Below are 24,719 nucleotides of genomic sequence, written 5' to 3' on the forward strand. Positions count from 1 at the left end.
GGCTGCTGTGGTCAGCATGACCACTTCTGCTAATAGGTCTCACTTCTGACTTTGGATGTTTTCCATTTTACTGTAAGTAAAGTATGAAATCCTGGACCTACTTTCGATGTGGAGGTAAAGTTGATCAAACATACCTAAAAAGTGTAGAACCTAGAAAGACAACCAAGTTTTCATTTTTCGTTGAGCCTTTTAATGACATTTAAATCCATGTCTCAACCTTTTGTGAGACAAATGCAATATTGGAATTCTTTGAATGGTGGAAGACTGAATAAATCTGACACTGCAGCCTCTTAGAGCCTCTTAGCATCTTATTGCATTCTGTTCATAAAAATTCCTTCAAAGCTCACTCCACCAGAAAAACTAAACTCGTAAGAACTCAGAAAATAAGCATTGGCAAAGCAAATGTCTCTCGCTTATGCAAGGGCTATTGGCTTGCCAAATATTTCAGCAATTTTGAACACCAACGTGACAGCTGTACAGCATGGCTAAAAGTTAGTGCTGTAAAATAGTGTCATAGAGTGGAGTACAGTGGCGCAGGCTAGAGGGAAGTGACAGTGGTTTGTTTTGAGTAAAGTGGGGTGGAGTGGAATATAGTGGCTGAGAGCAGTGGCATTTAGAGGAATGGTACATTGTGGAATACAGTGGCATATAGTAGATTGTTTGAGTAGAGTGAAGCGGCGCAGGATAGAGAAGCTGCATCGAGTGGCAGAGTGCAATGTTGTGGAGTAGACTGTTTTAGAGTGCAGTGGTGCATGGTAAAGTGGTTAGACTGTCGTGCAGTGGTGTAGAGTAGGTTGTTTTATAATAGTGGATTGGTGCAGGGTAGAGTGCAGTTGCATAGAGTGTAGTGGCGCAGAGTAGAATTCAGTGGCCTAGAGTGCAGGGTTCTAGAGTGGTGTAGAGTAGAATACATTGGCGTAGAGTGATGCGGAGTAGAGACTTAATGAGGAATGGTGCAGAGTGCAGTGACGAGTGGAGTGGTGTAGAGTCCAGTGGCGTAAAGTGGAGTATGCATTACATGGTAGCACTACCCTTACAGACAACACATCTTCAATTGAAATGACCAATGAACTTGTACAGACATACAGTTTAATTGATAAGAGTACAGAGCACAAACTGTGAAAATGTCATTGCCTGGTGTATTGGGTTGTTTTGATTGTATTACAATATATTTCCTCCACACTTCAGAATTACCCCATGTAGCCTGCATGAGTTTCTCATAAATCCTCTCACTTTGAAGTCAGAAAAAGAAAAGTAAACGCCAAGCTCCCTGGAAGAGAGAGCCTGACATTTGACCTCTTTGAAAGCACAGCAAATGTGACAAGATAAGAACAAGATTTTGAATACTGGTGGATGGATACAGTAAATATGATTTGGGCAAGGAAAGGGACTAACTCCAGTATGACAGCCGAAAACAAATAAAGCCAGCAAATATAAAGAAAAAAATAAATGCGAGTTGCAAACCAAAAAGCCAATAAGCAACTTGCAGATTGCATTCCCAGGGAAGCTTTCTGAATGGTCCCAGGATGTCTTTAGCAAACCAGACAGCTGGGCTGTCTGATAGGCTTAGACCTAAAAAGTGAGGTTGGGTAGATCTTTCTGTGGAATTATACAGTCACCTTTTGAGATGCTTGGTATTATGTCGGTAAACGAGTAAAGGTGGGATTGCAGCACAACCTTAATGTTGTGCAGTTTTACTGAGAATGTTTCTTCATTTGTGGAAGAAAATACTTAGCAGGAATTCCAACGCCCTGGTCTCGAGACTCCATACTTTTCCGTGGAACAAAAACTGCTTGGCGACCCGCTGCACCAAGTGCCATAAAAAAACATCTTGCAGTCTAAAAGCCCCAGACTTGGATATTCAAAATCTAGTAGTGATGGCCACCGAGACAGACTCCACATGACGGGCATAGCCAGCATTATTTGCATTCGTATGAGCACTTTGCACATATTTAGAACGTCATTAGGCATTTTACCATGCAGGTTTTAAACCCCAAATGACACTAGCTATTGTTGCTGACTTTATTTCGGTCGTTAGACCATAAAAGTACAAGATACTTAAACACATTATTGACATTATTACATAAAGATTTTAGAGTAATAAATTAATTCATAGAGCTCTTATGTACTTATGTATCAATACACAACACCACCCCATACCAACAATCCTCTTCGTCCCCCCCCTCCCCGGCACCCCGCCTCTCCCCCACCGCAGTCAAAACCTCCCCATTTCTCCAAGGACCATAAGGCCCCTAATGGAATGAACTGCAACCTTTTCAACATCCAGTGGTAAAATAATGCCAATTGGTCTGTCTTCAAACCCATGACAGAAATTTGAAGTTTTCAATATTGCAAAATTAAAGCCCACTTCTCACATCAAAGATCCTGTCCCTGCAAAAATTAGTACATAACCTAAACCACATCATCACCCTGGTGTTTGACTAAAATCATCAATACTTCTTTTGTCTTATTTATTTGAAAAGTTTTATATAGCGCTGGCAAACCCGGAGGTATCAGAGCGCTTTACATAAGGATGTACAGTTGCTTGAAGAACGTAGTTACATAATAACAGCAGTTTCAAGTACAAAAAGGATGGAGATAAAGGCACAGGATTAGGTATGGGGAGAGGAAAAGCAGGCAGGGGAGAAGAGAAATTAGGGGAAGAGAGGAGTGAGTGAGGGAGGAAAGAGGAGAGGGAGGGGTTGGGAAACGCAACTGGCGACTAGAAAAGAGACAGAGTCAAACAAGTGGATGGGTAGGAGACGGTCAAGGGGGGGACCAGAGCCTAGCTCCTCAATAGCCACATAGGGCAACTCAATCGGTCATCGGCCAAAGGTTGCTCGGTTGCTGAAGTACGAGAAAGGGTAAAGATAACAGCCTAGATGGATCGTCAAAAGTTACAGGTAGGGGGCCTATCCCGTTGCAAGGTGAATGGGTTCCCAGCTATAATGGGAACATTCCTAAACCTCCATTATGTGAGATTCCCTTAACACTGTGGACTCTCTCAGAGGGCTACTAGAGACTCCAGGGCAGAAATGCAGGATCCCTCCCCAACTAGGGGAGAAGGAGTACTTTGACAAGGGGTTCATTAAAGGAGGCCGATTTTAAGGCTTTTTCCAATTATATGTGCCTATGGAGATGGGCCATCCCACTCAAAATAGACCTCCTAGCTATACACCTACCAGGGAAGGACAACGTGGAGGCAGACTTGCTCAGCAGACCGACATCAGCATCCCACGAGAGGGAGCTCAATGCACAAGAAATACAAAGACTATTCAAGAAGTGGGGGACTCAGACAATAGACCTATTTGCAACACACCAGAATGCAAAATGCCGATACTTCGCATCCAAGCTACCAGCGGAACAATCACAAGGGAATGCCCTATGGATAAGCTGGTCGAAAACATTTGCCTGCGCTTTTTCCCCGATACCACTGATGCACAGGGTACTCAGCAAATGCAGAACCAGCAACATGACTCTGATTCTGGTGGCACCACAGTGGGCTAGGCAGTCATGGTTCTCGCAAATAGTGGAGATGGCGCAGGGACAGCGCACAAGTTCGGCAAAAGAAAGGACTTACTCTCCATGCAAAACGGAGAGATACTCCAGCCAGATAGCCTCTGCCTAGCGGCATGGCTCCTGAAGATATAGTTTGCACATCTGAAACTGCTGGGGAGCACACTGCGGGTGCTACGAGAGGCAAGAAGGCCTACCACACAGAGGTACTATGTGGCAAAATGGAAAAGATTCACACAATGGTGTATCAAGGAGAAACCACAAAAAGATGACCAGGGAATCAACAGTGCTAAAAAATTTAACGCACCTACTCAAATCAAACCTAAGTTCCACCTTGCATAGGGTGCACCTAGCGGCAATAGTAGCCTACACAAGAGGAGAGACAGGAAAGAGCTTCTTTACATCACAAGTAGTAAAAAGATTCCTGAAGGAGTACTTCGACAAGGGGTTCATTAAAGGAGGCCGATTAAGGCCTTTTCCAATTATATGTGCATCCCAAGCACTGTGGACTCTCTCAGATGGGAATCAGACTCCGGGGCAAGAATGCTGGATCCCTCCCCAACAAGGGGGAGAGGGAGTGCTTTGACAAGGGGCACATTGAAGGAGGCCATTAGGCGCCTACATCCCTAGAGCAGCTAACCTTGAAGGTAGAGGGTTGTATATCTGATTCCCTACAACTAGGTCAAATCGCAGCCATTCCCAAAAATCCCAGGGCTGACCCAAAGGATCTCATTAACCGTACACCTATCTTCAACCTCCTGTTCCTAGCCAAAACTATGGAAAAATGCATCTTGCAACAACTCAACCAGCATATAGAGGATTTCAAACTACTTGACTCCTTTCAATCAGGTTTCAGGAAATGCTGTAGCACAGAAACCGCCATGCTCAATATCGCACATGACCTCCATAGATCCCTAGATGAAGGTGATGCATGCATACTTATCCTACTTGACTTATCAGCGGCCTTTGGCACTGTGAATCACCCAGCCTTACCGGAATCACTGAAAATACAATCCTGTTTCAATGGCACAGTTTTAAAATGGGTCACTTCTTACCTGCAACACCGATCACAACAAATCAGAACCCTGTCTTGCTTCTCTAAACACACACTTGTCTCTCTTGGCAACCCCCAGGGTTCTATCCTCTCCCCCTCACTTTTCAATCTCTAAATTGGAATACCTCACTATCATTCTGAAGCAAGCAGAGATCAAATTTCACCTCTATGCCCAGTTCTACAAAATCAAATCACCCAGTGACGTCCTACATCTCAACATGACACCGAGTTATGTACAATCTTGGTTTAACTCCAACCATCTAAAATAAAACCCCACCAAAACTGAAATAATTATTTTCTCCCCAAAAAGTAACACCCTTCCAATCAGACTGGATCAGTGACCTGAAGGCTCTAAATTGTTCTCACTCTTTCCAACTCTGCTAAATCCGTGCGCCTCACCCTGGATAATAACTTCATGAAAGACCACATCAAAAACTCAGCCAAAGGAGCGATTTACTCACTAAATTACCTAAAAAACAAAACTAAAAAACATTCATTCCCTTGGAAGATTTCAAATGGGTCGTTCAGTCTCTGGTCTGCCAAAATTGACTATGGGAATGCTATCCTTACAGGGACCCCGAAAAATCAACTCTGCCCCCTCAGATCAGTACTAAATATGGCAGCCCAGCTCATAACAGACATTAAACAATATGAACACATCACCCCGGCACTTAAGTCCTTCAATTACAAGACTGCCTGTATCCGCCACAAAGCCATCCACTCGCACACTCGTGACTTTTTAGATAAAAAAGTCATAAAAGCAGGAAGAACCAGATCACTGAATCTCCAACACACCTCTCGTTCCTCCCAAACTAAAAAAGAAATCAACCCATGTTCGCTCTTTCTCGGGTAACACTCCCACTATATGGAACTCTCTCCCGAGGGACATATAATGCAACCCCTTCACAAGCTTCACCATCTCAACAAATACTGGAACACAGGAGCAGTTCCTGAGCTCGGCTCTATAAGTTTCTATCGCTCTCAGTTCTGAACCTGTTGCAGTTGGCTGCTTTCTTTGTTGGCCTCTTTTACCTAGAAGACCTTTCTCTCTCTGAACTTAAAAATATGTGATTTGTCTACAACCAGTAACTGCCCTTAAGACCTAACTTCTGTCAGTCTACATATGGTGTTTTTGGTTTTGTATTCAGTCCTCATTGCCTAATATCTTTTTTCTCATGTGTATATATTGTTTGTACTTTAACCTAAGCTTGCCGCGCATCATATACTCAGTGACTGGATTATTACCTGGCTCTTGATTCTGGAGATCGCTCCAATACCTTCGGGTCTAGCTAGCGCTATATAAAACCTATATAAATAAAATACAAAAATTTTAAATTCGGTTAAAAGATAATCAATTAAAATTTATACAAATAAAAACGTACCTACTGTGTATTGAGAGTAAAAACAGTAAGCGGCCAGTAACCCAACATCCATGAGAAAAAGACCCATTATGTCAACTAAACCTACATAAAAGTACACATTGGCAGGGGAGGTAGTGACACTTAATTTCCGTAGGAAGTTGTTCGACACAGATCACCCATTCTTTTGAAGCTCCGTAGCTCAGCCCCATATATGAAGAAATGAGTTCGCTTAGCGATGAAGACCTCTGCTTAGGGGGGACTTGGAGACACTGGTTTCGATATCTGCAGGAACTGATCTAGGCTGGATTCAATTATTTTCCACCAATGATGGCACTTGCTCAGGCTGGGTGAACAGTGGATTAGAGATGGGAAGCGGTAGGTTGTGACTTATCTGTTTGAATTGAATGTTATATGTTGCAGGGGATCATGACCTAGCATCTAAGCCTATAAGATTGTATACAAGCATCTACGGTTATTAGATTGTGTACAAGCCTGCTGTCCACCACGGTTCATTCTATTGAGTCCGTGGGGCTATTGGGTGTAATGCATCTCCTGGCTCTCAAAATGTCGTCCTTATTCACGGATCTACATCCTCCTTCTTACGTGTCTAAACCAGTGAATTTTTTTTTTAAAGATTCCTCATCCTCTCCTCATCTTTTTGTTATATTTAGGTACATTTATCATAAATATTTTATGGTTTGGCCGGGACAAGGATTATCTTGGAAGCGAGTGTCGAACATCCAGTATATAGTTTGTTGGCAGATATCTGCTTTAAACTTCTCCAGAAGGTAAAAAAGGATCTGGAGGTATCCTAGCACGTAGTGGTGTAGCTGGGGTATCCAAAAGACCTTATTTGGGGCTTAGTTAAGGCCAAGGTGCTTGCATCCACTCCATAGCCCGCTCTGTGTGGGGTAGGATGGGTTTCTTTATAAGGGGTAGGTTTTGGTTGTCCAGTGGAGTCCTGGCCTAGTGGTCGGCGATATTGTTAAATCACTATTTCCCTCTAACCTTCACAACCAGCAGCTTCATCAGTCCTGTGAGCACTCCTATTGTGGATTTGAGAGCTCTGATTTCCGAGCTTAGATCGAGTATGGTATTGGAGACCTCTGTATTATCAGCTCATTAGGCAATTAAGAAGCACTTCCATTGTCGTCTTGCTCCTGTAAATCAATAGCTACTTCTGGCAAAGTTAATAGAGGCAGCAATCTGTTACTGCATGTAATCTCAGCGGGATGTGGGTCGCGGGGTGAATTGCTAAATACATTTTGCAATCCTTTAGTGGCTGGTATTGATGGCTGTGGAGTTAAACTGTGTGCTTTCACTTTCTTGAACATATGTGGAATGTGCCTAGCTACGAGAGGGCTCCCACACACTGTATGAGCTTTGTGAGGAAGGTCAGGTGTTACAAGACCTAATAATTATTTGCACTCTGCCAGCAAGTCGTCAATGCAGTTGTGTACACAGTTCCCCCCCCCCTGCATGCCTCTGGATTTTCTTAGTTTTGTAGCGTGAATCTTTCTGAATTCACTATGCTGTGCATTATTCCGCGGTCTAGTGGTTGCGTCCGGAATCTTATTCTTTTCTTTTTTTTTTCGTAGCCCGTTGGGCGTCGACGTCCCACCTTCTGGTGTACTTCCTGTGACGTCTGCACGCTTCCTGCGGAAGCTCCCACCTTTTGGGTGCCATCTTCAAATTATTTTTTATCGCCGTTAAGTCTGGATCCTCACCGAGCGGTTCCAGAGTTTTTGGAGAAAAGAACGAAAAAGCTGAAATGTACCGAAAGTTTGGAGAATACATGTAGGAACAAGACCGCAGGGACTACGAAGAAGGTGAACTTTGAATACTGAGCGAAGGAATGGACAAGACCCCGTTCAAATTCTGCTGCAATTGCCACAACAAATACGCGCAGGCAGAGGTTTGCAACCTCTGCCTGCCGGTCGACCACGAAAGCAAGGATTGCAACACCTGCTCCGTCTTCACGCCGAAGACTCTCCGGATTAGAGAGAGGCAGAGGATAGCTAACCACAGCATGCAAGGAAAAGGCCAACCTCCGTCGCTTCGGGACTTAGCCCTCTCCAGTGATGAAGAGGACAACGTTGCAGAGGGACCAGATTTCTTCACGGTCGTAGAGACCGATAAGAAAACTAAAAAAGAGGTAGGAGAGATGTCGAAACCTAAAGCCCCGACACACTCTCGAAAGCCTGAGCCAGACTCTCGAAAAACAGAGTAAGTCCACGAAAGGAGCACTGGTGCTGAAAATTTAGACTGCCGCAGCTGCATCCAGGGACAAACAGCCCAGCAGATCCTTCGAAAAAGATTCCCAGGTGACGAAAACACACAAAAAGCCTAGGTGGTCGAAGCACGCCCCTGAAAAGTAGCACTCAACACTGAAGGAAAAGGACCCGAAGGCTTCTTCGAAGTAGACTTCTACGTCTAAGAGATCGTCCGAAACGCTCTACGCCGAACAGGCCGCCGAGATGGTAAGAAAAAAGAAGTCTCGAAGCCGAAATGGAGAACATCCTGCTAAGGAAAAGGGAATTCAACAAGCGGAGGAAGAGGTTCACCATCCTGTCGAAGCCGGCGACGACTATAGTCGAGGAGGAGTTAGACGCTGAAGAGCCACCCGAAAACTCCCAAGCTTCAGGAACACCAAGAGGAAGAGGGCCTATACTATTTCGAGGAAGGCGAAGAAGACCAGCGCACGAGTTTGGACTCTGCATCCTCGGTGGCGCAGGACCTGGATTGGTAGGACCTCGACGCCAAAAGACCGGAAGAGGCCGTGGAGACGTACCCTTCGAGGCCTTCGGCGCCAGATGACATTGGGATCTACAACATGGTTATCAGGAACGTGGCAACAGCTTATGGAGTGAAACTGGAGGAAGAAAAACCAAAAGCCTGCTTCCTCCTAGAGACCCTGCTCCCCACTCAAACAAAGAGTCCATTCCTCCCCATGCTATTAAGTGTCCTGGACCAGGAGAGAGAGAGGCATTCAAAGAATCAGTAAGCTGCAGGTCTTTCACACCCAGGACAGAGAAAAAATACAAACACTCCTCTAAGGATCCTCCCTACATCCAGGGATCCTTCACAGCGGACTCCATCATTGCAGCAACAGCCGGAAAAAGGGCCAACGTTCCCACAAACTCAGGCCCACCACCTGACAAGGAGAGTAGGAGGATAGACCTCACTAGAAGGAAGAGAGAGGAATGCAGCAGTACACTGGCGCATTGCCAACTCTAATGCCCTACTCAACAGGCATACGTACCAGCATTGGGACGAGGTCTGACACCTACTCAAACACCTCCATGAGCAATACCAACAGAGGGCAACACACCTGGTGGAGGAAGGCAAGAATATAACCAACTCATGCCTAAAATCAGCCCTGGATGCGGCAGACCCATCCAGCAGGCTCATGATGATCGAGGTCACAGAGAGAAGAATATCAGGCTTCAAGCCAGAAGTACAGAATAACATCCTGAACACCCCCTTCAATGGGGAAACCCTGTTCGGAGCACCAGTGGATGAGAAACTCACCCAACTCAAAAAGGAAAATAAAACTGCAATGTCCATGGGGGCCTTGCAATTCAGAGGAATGGGGAGAGGCACACCGACACGGAGGCCAAACGGAAGAGGGGGAAACCAGCGGGGAACGTCACATCAGACATCCCAGCAGGGCTACCAGGGCGACAACCAAGCACAGCAGTGCCAGCAAAAACAAACTTGGCAATACTAGACTCGGGGCCAGTCCTTTCGTGGGAGGGCAAACAAGAAGGGGGGCCAGCAACCCACTTCAAAGTGACTCCGCACTACCAACCGTGCCCACCCACACAACACCTCTAGGGGAGGGGCAGAACAAAGTCAGCAAAAAAGGGTCACACAGGCAAAAGATCGAACATGTAACACCAGTAGGAGGCAGACTAAAATATTTCTTCCAGGAATGGAAGAGAATAACAGACAAATGGATACTGAACATCATAAAGTTCAGATACTGCATAGAACTGGAAAAGAAACCACCAAACAGGAAACCGAAAAGAAAAACGCACTCCGCAAAAGAACTAGCGCTACTCAGAGGAAGCTCAAGAACTCCTCCTCAAAGAAGCCATAGAAATAGTACCATTCAAAGACACAAGGGAGTGTACTTTAACTACTTCCTCGTACCAAAGGGGGACGAAACACTAAGACCCATCCTGGACCTACGGTTCCTAAACCAATACATAAGAACACAAAAATTCAAGATGACCTATCTTCAAGAAGTCATTCCTCAGATAAGGGACGGAGACTTTGTCCACCATAGACCTAAAGGACACCTGCCTACACATTCCCATGAACAGACAGCACAAACATCTACTGAGATTTGCTATCAACAAAGCAGACTACCAGTTCACATCCCTGGCCTTTGGACTAAAATCCGCAACAAGGGTCTTCACCAAGTGCCTCGCTGTGGTGGCAGCGCACCTGAGGAGGTAAGGGATCCATGTATACCCCTACCTCGACAACTGGCTCATAAAAGCAAGTTCCTACAAACAATGCAATGAACTTGCACAACGGGTCACAAAAACACTAACGGAACTGGGATTCTCAATGCAGTGGGGGAAATCCTCAATGGAACCAGAGCAAGTGAAGATCTTCCTAGGTGCACAGATCAACACCATACAGAGCAAAGTATTCCCCAGCGACAAGAGAACACTTGCCCTGCTGAAGGAGACACATCAGTACCAGAAGGGGCGAGCTCTGACAGTGTTAGACAGCGAGCAAGATCATGGGGATGATGGCGTCATGCATACACCTAGTCCCCTATATATGGCTACACATGAGACCATACCAGGAATGGCTGCAACAACAATGGTCACAAGCTACAGGGAGTTAGGAAGATCTAGTGATTGTAACGCACGCAGCGCAAGAGGAGTTAGTGTGGTGGAACAAGGAGAACATAAGAGGGGAAGCCTTTGACACCACAAAAACCAACAGTGACCATCAGCACAGACGCATCCCACAAGGGATGGGGAGCACACAAGAACCAACTCACGGTGCGGGCCTGTGGACTCCAACAGAGCGATCAGGCACATCAACTACCTGGAGCTAAAGACAGTGTTCCTCACCCTAAAAGCCTTCCAGAAACAACTGTACGGGCAAAGAGTGTTGATACAGACCGACAACACCACAACTATGTTCTACGTCAACAAACCGGGAGGAACACAAGTCAGTCGCACTATCCAACCTAGAGCAGGACATATGGAGATGGGCCATCCCACTCAAAATAGACCTCCTAGCTATACACCTACCAGGGAAGGACTTCGTGGAGGCAGACTTGCTCAGCAGACCGACATCGGCATCCCACGAGGGGGAGCTAAATGCACAAGAAACACAAAGGCTATTCAAGAAGTGGGGGACTCCGACAATAGACCTATTTGCAACACACCAGAATGCTAAATGCCGATACTTCGCATCCAAGCTGCCAGGGGAACAATCACAAGGGAATGCCCTATGGATAAGCTGGTCGAAAACCCTTTCCTACCTTGCTGAGGGTACACCTAGCAGCAATAGTAGCCTACACAAGAGGAGACAGGAAAGAGCTTCTTTACATCACAAGTAGTAAAAAGATTCCTGGAAGGGGCTAAAAGGATAGCACCACCGGCATGGATGCTTAATTTAGTCCTAACAGAGCTTATGAAGGCACCTTTCGAACCCATTCATAAGGCCTCACTACAAATGCTCAAAATGAAGACCGCCTTTCTAGAGGCAGTCACCTCGCTGCACAGGGTTAAAGAACTGCAAGCGCTAACCCTGCAAGAACCCTACATTCAAATACACAATGATAGGGTGGTAATGAGAACTGACCCACACTTTATGCCAAAGGTGGTTTTAAGGTTTCACATGAACCAGACAATACAAATACCAAGCTTCTTTCAGAAACCATCCACAAGCCCAGAGAGGGCACTGCACACTCTGGACGCTAGAAGGGCAGTAATGCATTACATAGAATTAAGGAGCACAGAAAAACAAAACCGTTCTTTGTGTCCTTCGCAAGCAGTTTCCTGGGTAGACCAGTAACACAGGGCACCAATGCACGATGGATCGCACAAACAATACAATTCTGCCACAAGCCGGCAGGTCAAGAACTAACAGGGGGCACAAGCTCACTCTACCAGGAAAAAGGGAGCAACAATAGCCTTCCTGGCTAACACACCCATTCAAGACATATGCCTGGCGGCAACATGGCCTTCAGTGCACACGTTCACTAAGCACTACTGTGTGGATATACAAATGAACAAGGAAGCACAAGTAGGACAGAGTGCTTCAACATATATTTAACAACCAACGCTCATCTTCTACCCAACCGCCACAAACGTAACAAACTGCTACAAAGTCTTTGCACACCATAGTGAATCCAGAAAGATTCACTCTGCAAAAGATTCACTCTGCAAAACGAATAGTTTCTTACCTGTCGGTGTAGTTTTGCAGCCTGAAGATCTTTCTGGATTCACCAGCGAACCCACCCACCTCTGCCAGAAAGATGAGGCAGGAGAAGAAGGTGGAAATACAAGGAATAAAATGCAAACAGACACTTTAAGAGACAAAGTGAAAAAGCATTTACGTTAAGGAAGAACTCAAACATTGCCAAGGATTCACGAACAGAACACAAACAAAAAAAAAAGAATCCGAATATGGCGCCCAAAGGTGGGAGCCTCCGCAGTAAGCGTGCCAACGTCACAGGAAGTACACCAGAAGGTGGGACGTCGACGCCCACCTGGTCTACGGGAAAAAATGACTACGATTCCGGACCCAACCACTAGACCGCGGAATAATGCACAGCATAGTGAATTAGTGAATCCAGAAAGATCTTGCTGCAAAACTACACCAACAGGTAAGAAACTATTCGTTTTCTTGGGGACCTTAAGATCAGCCCCCTCCCGAACCCCCCCCCCCCTACCCGCCCCCCCCCCCCCCCCTCCCTCCACAGCTTTCCTTTTCCCCATGCTTCCCCCAAAGATTTTACAGCAAACCAGTGGGTGATGGAAGGAAAGAAAAAATCCACTTCCGTTTCAAGCGTTCAAGTGATTACACTAGTTCAGCGATATGTGGTTGGCGCCCCCAATACATACAGTACCTTGTTCAGTAGTTCTTAGAGAGGTGGCCCGCCATTGTAAAAGGCTGCACTTGGAGCACGATGGCCAATCCTCCCTGTGATGCCAGCAGCAAGTGGCAGGTGCACCCTGGGACTGGAGGTCCCACCAGGGTGTTGCAAGCTATGTGGGGCAAAGGAAAACAGGTGTTGTCCCTCTCCGCTCAGAGGCGTCCTGTAAAGCATCCCCTAGACACAAGCCCTAGGCAATTCTAAAACTATGGTATACAAGTCAACAGCACAAGGCGTTTGCACTTTGTTCTTTTTTTGTTCATTATCTAATCCTACAGTTGTTGGTTCTTGGCATCAGAAAAGTTAACTTAAATTGCACAATTACTTTTCAAACTCTTTGTTGTATTGATGTTTACCAATCATCAAAGTATTTATGAAACTTCTTCAAAGCTAAAAGTTAATCAGTACTACCTTTACTTCTTCACAGGTACAATGGTCCCCACACAATGAAACCATTCTAGCCTCCAGTGGCACCGACCGAAGGCTTAATGTCTGGGACCTAAGGTGAGCGCAGAAGCTGACTTTGAGGCTAATGTTTGCCCATGAAGCCAGCTATTGACAGTATTTTTTGATGGCCTGGGATCCGAGCAATAATTGTATCTTTCAATGCAGGAGTCTACTTTGAGGATATTATGCAGAAAGAAAGTACAATCTCACGCAGGTACTCTAGGAGCTTTAACACCCAATTGGGTTTTGTAGTACTTATAAAATTCCAAAGACTTCCCATCTCATTTAGACAGCCAGCGATCTGGGGTAATTTAGGAGGTGAATGTAGAGGTAGGACTTAATATGTGCACACTACATAAATATTAACCTGTGTACCCTTCTGCGATTAGAAGTGTGGAATGCATAGACTACTGCCCCAGGATCCAAATATGCTCCCAACCCCTAAAGTAGGCAGTTCTTTAGTCCCATTTTGCTTCTTGTGTCCTGGCAGTAAGACTTCACACTCACACCGCAGGACACCAGTTCAACTCAATTTTCACGTCCAGCAACCGCATCAAATACAACCATGTCTCAACACTCAGTGGTCCACTTCAGCATCTCCAGCCTCCACATCACCACCCTCAGAATGATTTGGAGCAAAATCTGAGACCAGCTGGATGAAAACCTTAACATCTCCAACCTTGCTCCAGCCACCAACCTGGAACAGGGAGTAGAAAAACTTCCGTGCCTGGATCGCCAGTTGCACAGACAGCATCGTACCCATCAAAAGCAACATCCAGAGTAAATCCTCCAAAAATGTCCAGCTCATACACCCAAGAGCTCAGAACAGTGAAAGGAGACAGCAAACAGTTGGAGAGGTGATGGCACACCGGCAAAGACACCTCTGACAAGGCAGCCTTCATTCAGTGCCACCCTCAGCCTCCCCCCCCCTCCTGCTGAGGGCAGCAAAGAAGACCGCCTTTTCATATAGCGCAAACTAGACTCTGAAGATGTCTGGTATCAGAGTGCTCCTACATGAGCACCAGTTTTGTTACAGAAGGACTCATTTATTTTTGTGGCGATTAAGTGATTTGCCCAGAATCACAGGATGTTGAGCGTTGTTGCCGAACCCAGTTCTCCAGCTTCGAGGTCGACGGCTACATCCCCTCCCCAACTTAAAAAATCTCCTCACCCTGACTAACATTCTTGACCTCTGTTTGTGAAAGTGGAGCACATGTTACAAGATAACAAGATTTAAATGAGTCGTTATTGCCTATTCACTTTGTGAGCAATAAAAATACCTTTAAATCTTGTCACATTTGCTCCCTTTTCACATACGGAGGTCAAGTGTCAGTTTGTCTTCTACTCCCCATAAAGGGCGAGTAGGCCCTAAAAATAGCTCTTCCTTAATAAATATGGTTCGCCATAGCGAGTGGATTTTTCAAGCTCTGAATTGGCATGGATTTGTTCTGGTCACAAAGGTATAATTGTATCTCAACCCTTTTGCCAGGACATACACTGCCTCCTCCAATTTGAATGGCACTTGTATCTTAACAGACTTTTTCACACAACTTCTATACTAATAGAAGAATACTGTGCAGGTGCTTTCAGGATTTTTAATCATTCTCTACAAGCTGACTACCGGCTTCACCTCCTCAAAGTGGTACCATAAGAGGTCACTGAACTGCTGTTTGATTACGCTTAAAACTGTTTTGACATCCCAAATACGTATGAATCCCCTCTTTGCAAAACATTGAGGTTGTCATCGACTCTGAACAGTATTTGATTTGAGGGTCCAATGAGAGGTTTGGGTTAAAAGACTAACTAGTTAATGGTTGTGGGTGCTGTCAGATTACAAAAGGTCAGCACTTTGCATGATATCACATAAAATAACATTAAAGCCCTGTATTTCTAAAACATATGACTGCTTCGGATCCACATCTGCCAACATCCTTCACAGTGCACAGAGGGCAGTGATTATGTAAAAGGTTGATGTCTGAACTCCTGATGTAGGCTAATGTTTGACACCAGATTGTAGCTGCATGACTAGGTTTAAATTTAGCATATCAGACTTCAAGTTAGAGCAGCTGCTGGGTCTAGATTCTTGGGTTCTGCTTGAAGTGGATAATTTAACATGTAGTGTTTAGTCCAGGATGGTAACGTGCAGCTGCTGACTGGATTTGCTATTTAGGACCAGGCAGTGGGACAACTACTGGCTGCAGTGCTAATACTTGGTACCCAACAGCAGTTGAAGGCTTGGTTAATTGTCTTGGCTACAGTAACATCGGACTGCCTTCTCAGACTGTTAGCCATCTTAATGCTACCATACTGCTGCATTTTTGGCAACTTTTCCCCCCCAAAATTCTCAGTGAGCAGGTCATAGCGATCAGTTCTATTTTTTTAACCCCTTTGTTGTGGGGGTTATTCCCCACAGTGCGGGGAGGGGGGATTAGTAGGGGTCTGCGGTGCTCGTGATGAGTCCAGCTCGTCATGAGCCACTGTTGAGCTGTGCTCATGAGGAGCTGGGCTCGTCACAACCCCGCCCACTGATTAATTCACCCGCACAGGCGGGGAATCAATCGTGCGTGGGCGGCGCGCATCCGTTATGACGAGCCCAGCTCGTCATGAGCACAGCTCCACTGTGACTCATGACGAGCTGGGCTCGTCATGAGCACCGAAGGAGTTAAAAAGCACCAATTGTTTTTATTTTGCAAATGTCTTATTCTTAATGCATTGGTTTAAGTCACTTCATGCTTTTTCAAGTAATGTACTATGACTGCAGTTCTTGATATCTTGGATACAGTTAATGAAGTGCTTTGTAAGTGGAACCATTGAAGAGTTAATCTGTTCGCTACGCAAATTGCCATTTCTTCCTGTCTTTGATTTGCAGTAAAATTGGTGAAGAGCAGAGCCCAGAAGATGCAGAGGATGGCCCACCAGAGCTTTTGGTGAGTTTCTTGGTACAGTTCCTCAACCGGGTAAACTTACATTGGGAACCCCAGTGCAATGGTACTTTTTGTTGATGGATCCAAGTGTCAAAGTTTAAGCTTCAACTGGGCGTAAAGTATAAAGCGTGACCGTAATCCTCCATCCAGGGAGATTTTTATGACCATGTCTGGCTGATCAAGTTGACCACTTCTGAGGAAGGAAGTTTTGTAAGCATTTAGAAGTTCTTCTGCTGGTTTATTGTAATCATTTAGAATGACTGGTGCTAGCATCAAGGCATTTTTGCGTAATGCGGTCTCTTCACATTTTGATCAATAACTGGCCCCACATCTTGACACTTTCATCCTGAATTGCATGTTTATCTAATGTCCATTTACCCGCTGGGGATTGTGGTTTAACCCTTCTTATTAGAAGATATGAATATTTGTTCACAAATTTCTGTAGTCATCCGAATCCAACTCACGTGTTTGGGGGTTTCAGAAGTTGCTCCTTCGTATGAGACAAAGCACATCTGCGATTGCCCTGAGATCTCACATTTGTGCTTTAATAATTTAAATTGTATAGTCTGATTTCAGGTCAAAATGAGTTTGCAGAACAGATATAAATCCATTCTGATCATGAAACTCACAAATATATAGCCACTCTTACTGCCATGATGTTCATAAATATTTTATAATCTATGTTCAGCAGAGTGATAAAACTAAAGGAATTAACATTCTGTGTTTTTATCCCTTTTAATTGAAAAAACAAACTCCTTTACAAAATGAGGGATAGAGTTCCCATCATAATCTGAATAAACATCTAAAAATGAAAATCTCTCCTATTCCAGTAATAAATGTGGGGACCGTTCTGATGGAAACTTGTTCTCTTGCGCTGCCTGATGAGGATTTGATTTTCAGGACTGCGTTTTTAGATTACTGCAAACTCAATCTCCAGCCCAACCATCTCTTACTGATCTCGCTAATTCTGCAACTCCCACCTGGCTCCTTCCCTAGCTAAATAATGATGCAAATCAGATTTGGAGTTTAAGCTTGGCAAGTGAGAGCATCAGTTAAGGATGTATATCTAAAGTTTTCCAATCTATTAAGTTTAGACTGAAAAAAAGTAAATTGTCCTCTATAATTGATATCCTATTTTCAAATATTTACAGTTTTTTTCTCTTCAAAAATAGCCTCTGTCTATCTCATTTGCTAAAGGAAGGGGCCTTGTGCCAATGAAGCTTTAGTCTGGGTCCACTGCAAGGTTAGGGCAGTGATAGCTGGGGAGGCGCTATTCATGGAGAGACAAGCATGATTAGATGAAGAATTAGAAACCATTTGATAAAAAAAAAAGTAAGGCTCTACAATTGCCCAAAGGCAACAAAGTGCTGTAGCCGATCATCCAGAGAACCATGCTCAGCCTATATTCAAGAAACAATTGTCTATAGTGTATATAGCTAGGTCTTAAGTGCTTTCCTGAAGTGCAACAACTGAAGGATAGCCTTAGGGCTTTGTGGGAGTGAGTTCTAAAGTCTGCTTGCCGCAATTGAGAATGCTCGGTCAACCCATGTCTTCCTTTTGGTTCTAAGCACCATGAGCTAATTTTGATGCACTGAATACAATTTTCTCCCCTGAGAGTGCCAGCAAAACATATTTTTAATTCTTGATGGACTGGAGGAAAAAAGGGCCTTGCACATTATGCAGGGTGGTTTAAACCTACTGCGCTTCCTGATAGAGAGCCAATGTAAGGCCTCTAGTCCCCTAGTGGCTGACTGGCACCTGGGAATGGCAAGAATGAATCTGGCCAGGGCATTTTGTACCACTAGGAGTTTGTGCTCGGTGCTCATGTTAGAGTCTAGGCATAGCAAGTTCTGTAGTAGGGGATCTCTGTGTATAGTCTCTGTGTATAGTCATAATCTAGTGAATAGTCAGGTGCGTGGACCCCGGAGCAATCAACAATCTCTTAAGGTGTCGAAAAATGCAGAACTGCACAGACCCTTAAGAGAGAATTAAAGACAGATAATGCAGCCTATATCACCAGGCTACACTGTCCAGTACTTCAGCTAGAAATTCCACCAAAAATCCACAAACAGCAAACTCTGTCCAGATTTCCCTTGCTTTAGCAGCAAAAACCCTCTGGAATTATAGAGAGGAAGACATGGACAGACAAGCCCCATAGGCTGCCATTATGTGGCTCAGAACAGGATACTGTGCCTTTAAGAGAACTTTCCAGAACTTCACAGTATCCCAGAATGCACTGCAGGTTCCTTTTTACTTTCAGTTCTTTTTTCCGGCTCCTGCTAGCAGGACCCTGCAGCATTGAGCTCTCCCTTTTCAAGGGTTTAGTGGATTTTTTGTACACTTTTGGTGTCTAAAAGGGTTTACTTTTGTGTGCTTGGTGTTTTTCTTCACTTCTGTGTATTTGTTCAGGCTTTTTAGGGCTCTAAAATGCCTGCTCTCTTCGACAAGTGCCCAGAATGTGGAAGGAAGAAGTCCAAATCCGATCCACACGACGTCTGCATCCTCTGTCTCCCTGCTGCACATGCCCCTGAGGAATGTGACATCTGCCAGAACTTTTCAGCAAGGACCCTGAGGGAAAGGCTGAAGAGCAGGCTACAAGGCATAGAGGAGAGACGACTGCAGGCTGCAGGTGGGTCTGGGCAGGCTGGGAAGGCTCCCTCTGCCCCTGCTGAGTCCTCTGGGGGGCTCCCCAGAGGCAGGAAGCCCAGCAAAAGGTTCCGGTCTCCATCGGCGTCGATTGCATCGACGTCGAGAGGGATGACGGCGGTGTGTTCCCCATCTCCCCAGGAGTCTGGGTTGAGACGGCGTGGAGGATCGACGTCAAAGGGCCTGGGTAGGCCGCCGTCGAGATCAGTCGACTGATTCTACGTCGGCGTCGAGCCATTGACGTCGGAGAAAGAGCGGCAGGCATCGGCGCTCGCCATCGAGGCGATACCGCCGGTCGCCGTCGAAGACGCGACGCTGAGGGGATCCTCGACGTCTAGGACCTCGAGAAAGCAGTCGGCGTGGGGAAGGAGTTGACGCTAATCGTCGGACTGGACGTTCGACGTCGCGGAGGCGACATTCGACGCCAGAGAAGCGACGCTTGGCGTCGAGAAGAAAGAGATCAGCGTCTCAGAGGCTTTCCAACTCTTCTAAGCGGCGCAGAAGAAGTTCTGGCGCCAGAAGTCGCGCTGGATCTGGGGGAGGACGCCAGGGACGGCGATCACCGACTGGAGGGGCTGATTTGCAGTCTCCTCCCCCGAAGAAGTCACTGGGCTCGGTGTACTCTGTGGTTTATACACCGCCTCGGCCGAAGACGCCCCCACCTCCTCCACCTCTACCTAAGGAGGCTCCTCCCAGCAATCCTCCTCTTCCACCACTTCCGCCATCGCGGCCACCACCACCACCTCAGCCTCCTCAGGACGTCCCTCGGCCAGACGTGCCTCCTGTTGTTCCTCCGAGGTCGGTGTCACTGCCTCGCTTCCCTACACCGCCTAAGGGGACGCCTAAGCCAAACCCCCTGGATAAGCCACGGAAGACGCCTCCGCGGAGGCCTGTGGAGCATTCACAAACTGGGAGGTCGCGATCTCGTTCCAGGAGGAGGGAGCGATAGCGGAGTCATAACAGGTCATCGACGCGGTCGAGACGACGCCACAGGAGGCGCAGGTCCCGTTCGCATACGGGGTCTTCAGAGACCAGGGACTATTCACCGACGTTGTTGGGGTCTCCAGGGACAAGGGTGTCACCGGTTAACTATCTTGTGTCCTTCCATGGTGTCCTGTTGAGGGGTGCAGCGAAGTTGGGCATCTCGTTGACTGTGTCCACGCCCAAAACATCGGTGATCTTCGAGACGCTGCACCAGAAACATCTGTCTCGGCCATTACTACCACTGGTGCTGGGCTTGGAGGATCCGGCCATGGACCTCGAGACTCCAGAAGAAGTACCAAGCTCCTGACTCGGATCAAGCTTTTCTGAGGGTGGACCCTCAGCCAGACCCTGATAGTGACGGCGGCTCGGAAGCAGCATGCCACCACTCCGTCATCTACAGTCCCGCCAGATAAGGAATCTAGATGGCTGGACTCGGCGGGGAGGAAGGTTTGTGGGACATCAGCGACTTCCATGAAGGCGGCTAGTGCCACTGCCTTATTAGGGCGGTATGACAGAGCCCTCTGGGAATCCCTCCAGCAGTTTGTAGAACACCTGCCTCGTGACAAGAGAGAAGATTTCCAAGAGGTGGTGAATGAGGGGGTGTTGGTGGAGAATCAGGTCGTGTTGGTGGAGAATCAGGTCATCAGTGCTGCAGCAGATTCTTCCCTCCTGGCGGCGCATGGGTACTGCCATGGAGTTAACCACCGACGATTCGCCTGGCTCCGCCTCACGTCGCTGAAGCCTAACGCATAACAAAGGGTTGCCAATTTACCATTCTCTGGCGAAACCCTGTTTGGAAAACATGCAGATGACGAAATGGCCCGCATGAAGGCGGAGGCTGTAACGCTCACAGCTGTGGGTCTGGAAAAGCCCAAGGATACCAAGAAATCTTACCGCCCGTTCCAGAGACGGTTCGGTGGACAGGGCAGAGGGCGTGGCCAGACTTCGGGACAGCAGCAGCAACAAGAGCAGCAGTTCCGAAGACCTTTCCAGAAGCGCCAGAAAGGCAGAGGCGGACAACAGTCGGCAGCAGCGACCAAAGGCCCGGCCGGGTCCAGGCCCTGAGCGTTTACTTCCCCTGCATCCGTTACCCACTCCGGTGGGGGGGAGCGTTCATTTTTTCTGGCAGAGTGGAGAAAAATTACTCTGGACAAGTGGGTGCTGAATATTGTTTGCAATGGATACAGTCTTCCGTTCACCAGCCCGCCTCCATCAATTCCTCCGGTCGGCTTGCAGTTTCAGCTGGCGAGCTCAAGGTGGAGGCTGATATCCTGTTAAGGAAAAGGGCGATAGAAGATGTACCTCTGTCTCAAAGAGGAGGAGGTCTGTACTCCCGGTTCTTCCTGGTTCGCAAGAAGGACAAGAACGAGTTCAGGCCCATTCTGGATTTGCGACAGGCAAACAAGTGGATTCGCAGAGAGAATTTTCGCATGCTGTCGTTGCATCAGATTTATCCTCCGTTGCAACAGGGAGACTGGCTATGTGCTATAGACCTACAAGATGCATACTTAAATGTGCCCATTGCACACAAACGCAGGACGTTCCTGCGATTCCAAGTCAGCATCAATCATTATCAGTACACAGTACTGCCATTCGGACTGAAGTCTGCGCCCAGAACATTCTCGAAGTGCATGGCAGTGGTAGCAGCACACCTAAGGAAGAACAGGGTGTTTGTCTACCCGTACCTGGACGATTGGTTGATCAAGGCCTCCTCCTTCTCGGAAGCTCAAGTACACTTCCAGAAGACGTGCGGTCTCTTGAACAAGCTGGGGTTGCACATCAACATGTCCAAGTCTGTCCCGACTCTGGTCCAATGCATTCAGTACTTGGGAGCCTCCATCCATATGCTGTTGGCAAGCGTGTCTCCTTCGGAGGAGCAACGATTACCACTCCTTCGGAAGGCTCAGGCTCTTATGACCGCTCCATCTACAACCGTGAGGACGGTGTCTTCTCTACTGGGATCGATGGCCTCTTGTATCTTCCTAACGCCACACGCACGACTGCACATGAGACCGTTGCAGAAGTGCTTGGAGGATCAGTGGGATCTGAGGAATGGGTCTTGGGACGACAAGATACGACTGTCTCTGCATGCTCTTCAGTCTCTGAAGTGGTGGTGTTCAGCGGAGAATCTCCTCAGGCGTTCCCTTCCACAAGGATATTCCCACTCAGACTATTGTGACGGATGCTTCTCTCCAGGGCTGGGGGGCGCATTCCGGAGACTTACAGATTCAAGGAACGTGGTCTCTGACTGAGTCCACGTATCACATCAATTTCCTGGAACTCAGAGCTGTTCACTTGGCACTGAAGGCCTTTCATCCGTCCTTCCAGACCAACTCTCTGCTTGTACAGACGGACAATACGACCACGATGTATTACCTCAACAAGCAGGGGGGCTCGATATCACGCACTCTGTCGCAGGAGGCGCAGGCGATCTGGCGATGGCTTCTGGCCAGAGGACTGACGATAACGGCTACCCATCTACCAGGTGTGCAGAATGTTCAGGCGGACGCACTGAGCAGACGAAGTATTAGGAGAAGTCTTCGCATGGTGGGGCACTCCAGACGTAGATCTGTTCGCCACCGCCATAAACAGCAAATGCCGAGACTTCGCCTCCAGGTACTACCAGCAGGGGACGCTGGGGAATGCGCTATGGATCAACTGGTCGAACAGCTTTCTGTACGCTTTTCCACCCATTCCCCGGATTCCGGCGGTACTCATCAAGCTGTCCCAGTCCAGGGCGCGGATGATCTTGATTGCCCCGGAATGGCCCAGGCAGTGGTGGTTCACGGACCTGCTTCACCGGTCTCTCCTTCCTCACATACAGCTGCCGTGCAGGCCGGACCTTCTCACGAAGTTCGGGGGAAGATATTGCACCCCAACCTCTCGTCTTTGAGTTTGGCGGCATGACTCCTGAGAGTGCAATATGGCCATTTGAATCTGCCTGAAGATTGCATGGACATACTGAAGGAGGCTAAGCGACCTTCCACTCGGACTTCCTATGCTTACAAGGGGAAGAGATTTTGCATTTGGTTCAAGTCTAAGAATTATGACCCGACGACGTGTAAGGAAGATGTCATCCTTCCGTATCTTCTGCATCTGGCGCAGTCTGGCCTTAATGTCCATTCCATTAAGGTTCATCTTGCTGCGCTGACTGCCTACAGGAAATACCCTTCAAAGATTTTTTGGAAGGTTTGAAGAAAGTGTTCCCTCCTGTCCGGCTTCCTTCGCCTTCATGAGAATTGAATGTGATGCTGTCCAGATTGATGAAGGAGCCTTTTGAACCTATTCATAAGGCTTCGTTGCAGCACCTGTCCTGGAAGGCGGCATTCCTCGTGGCCATTACATCAGCCCGCAGGGTGAGTGAAATTCAGGCGTTGTGTTGCCAGGAACCTTATACTGTATTTCGTGCTGCTAAGGTTGTTATGCGTACTCACCCTAAATTTCTTCCAAAGGTTCTATCTGATTTTCATGTTAACCAGACCATAACTTTACCTACGTTTTTTCAGAATCCTTCCTCTCCATCTGAAAGGTCGCTGCATTCCCTGGATGTTAGGAGGGTGTTGAAATTTTATCTGGATAAGACCAAGGATATTCGTAGGTCAGACCAATTGTTTGTCAATTATGGATCAGTCAGGACGGGTCTTGCTACCTCTAAACAGTCCATCTCTAGGTGGATTGTGTCCTGCATACAACTGTGTTACCAAAGGCTAATAAGACCTTAGGGGGTAAACCTAAGGCTCATTCCACCAGGGTCAAAGGTGCCACGACTGCTTTGCTCCGTAATGTTCCGATTGCAGAAATCTGCAAGGCGGCCACTTGGAAGTAGGTCCATACCTTTGCTAAGCATTACTGCCTGGACACTGATGCAAGGGCAGATGCTCAGGTTGGGCAGGCTTCGCTGCGAAATCTGTTCGCACAATAGTGGTGTTATTTCTCGTTTCTCCCCCGCCGCTTTGGTGTGGGGATGGGCTTGCCATTCTATTTACTAGATTATGACTATACACAGAGATCCGCTACTACAGAAGGAGCTTTCATGCATGCCTTCGGGCCACGTGGTTCAGACTGGGGGTCCTTGCTGCTCTCCGTCGCTGGCCCGACATCGTTGGCGATGCCAGTCTCGACGCCTGGAGCCCCCATGTATTCATGCATGGATCCCAGCCGATGTCGGGTAGCCTCATACAACCTCCACAGACGTCTACGGCAACGGCCGGTTCCCCGGCCGACGCAGGCCACAGCTTCCGTCCCGACGTGGAGACTGCACCGGAACGGTGTTGATCGACGCCTATGGAGAACTTCTATTCCTTTCTCCATACGCCTCCCTCTTTTCCGCCTGCCCAGCAGGTTGGGGAGGACTGGGAGGGGTTTGAAGACCCTCTTGCAGCCCAATGCGATTTAGAGCCAGACTCGGAAAAGGATTTGGAGGACGCAGGTGAGCTGGATTTTACTCCAGAACCTGTGTCCTTCTACCATGGCGACGGAGGAGGGTGGTACATATTCTGTGGTGTTGCGTAAGGCAGCCAAGGCTATCCACCTTGAGCTCCCTACGGTGGCTGTCTGGTCTAACCTCCTGCACGAAGTGCTTCAGACGGTGTCGTCTTCTACGTTCTACAATGAACTGCCAGACGTCCATTTGGGCACCCGGTCCAGGCCCAACA

The 24,719-nt window shown here is 47.2% G+C and overlaps 1 protein-coding gene across 1 annotated transcript in view; it reads left to right on the forward strand.

Moving 5' to 3' along the window:
• The window catches only part of RBBP4 (RB binding protein 4, chromatin remodeling factor), a 92,196-nt gene that overhangs the window by 42,499 nt on the left and 24,978 nt on the right, over positions 1 to 24,719 (forward strand). Inside the window, exons 9-10 of the mRNA XM_086955710.1 lie at positions 13,491 to 13,567; positions 16,380 to 16,437. Coding sequence (XP_086811836.1) covers positions 13,491 to 13,567; positions 16,380 to 16,437 — 135 coding nt within the window. The remainder of the gene's footprint in view (positions 1 to 13,490; positions 13,568 to 16,379; positions 16,438 to 24,719) is intronic.

This window comes from Lissotriton vulgaris, chromosome 2_1 (genome assembly GCF_964263255.1).
Source record: "Lissotriton vulgaris chromosome 2_1, aLisVul1.2, whole genome shotgun sequence".
In the NCBI taxonomy this organism is placed as follows: Eukaryota; Metazoa; Chordata; class Amphibia; order Caudata; family Salamandridae; genus Lissotriton; species Lissotriton vulgaris.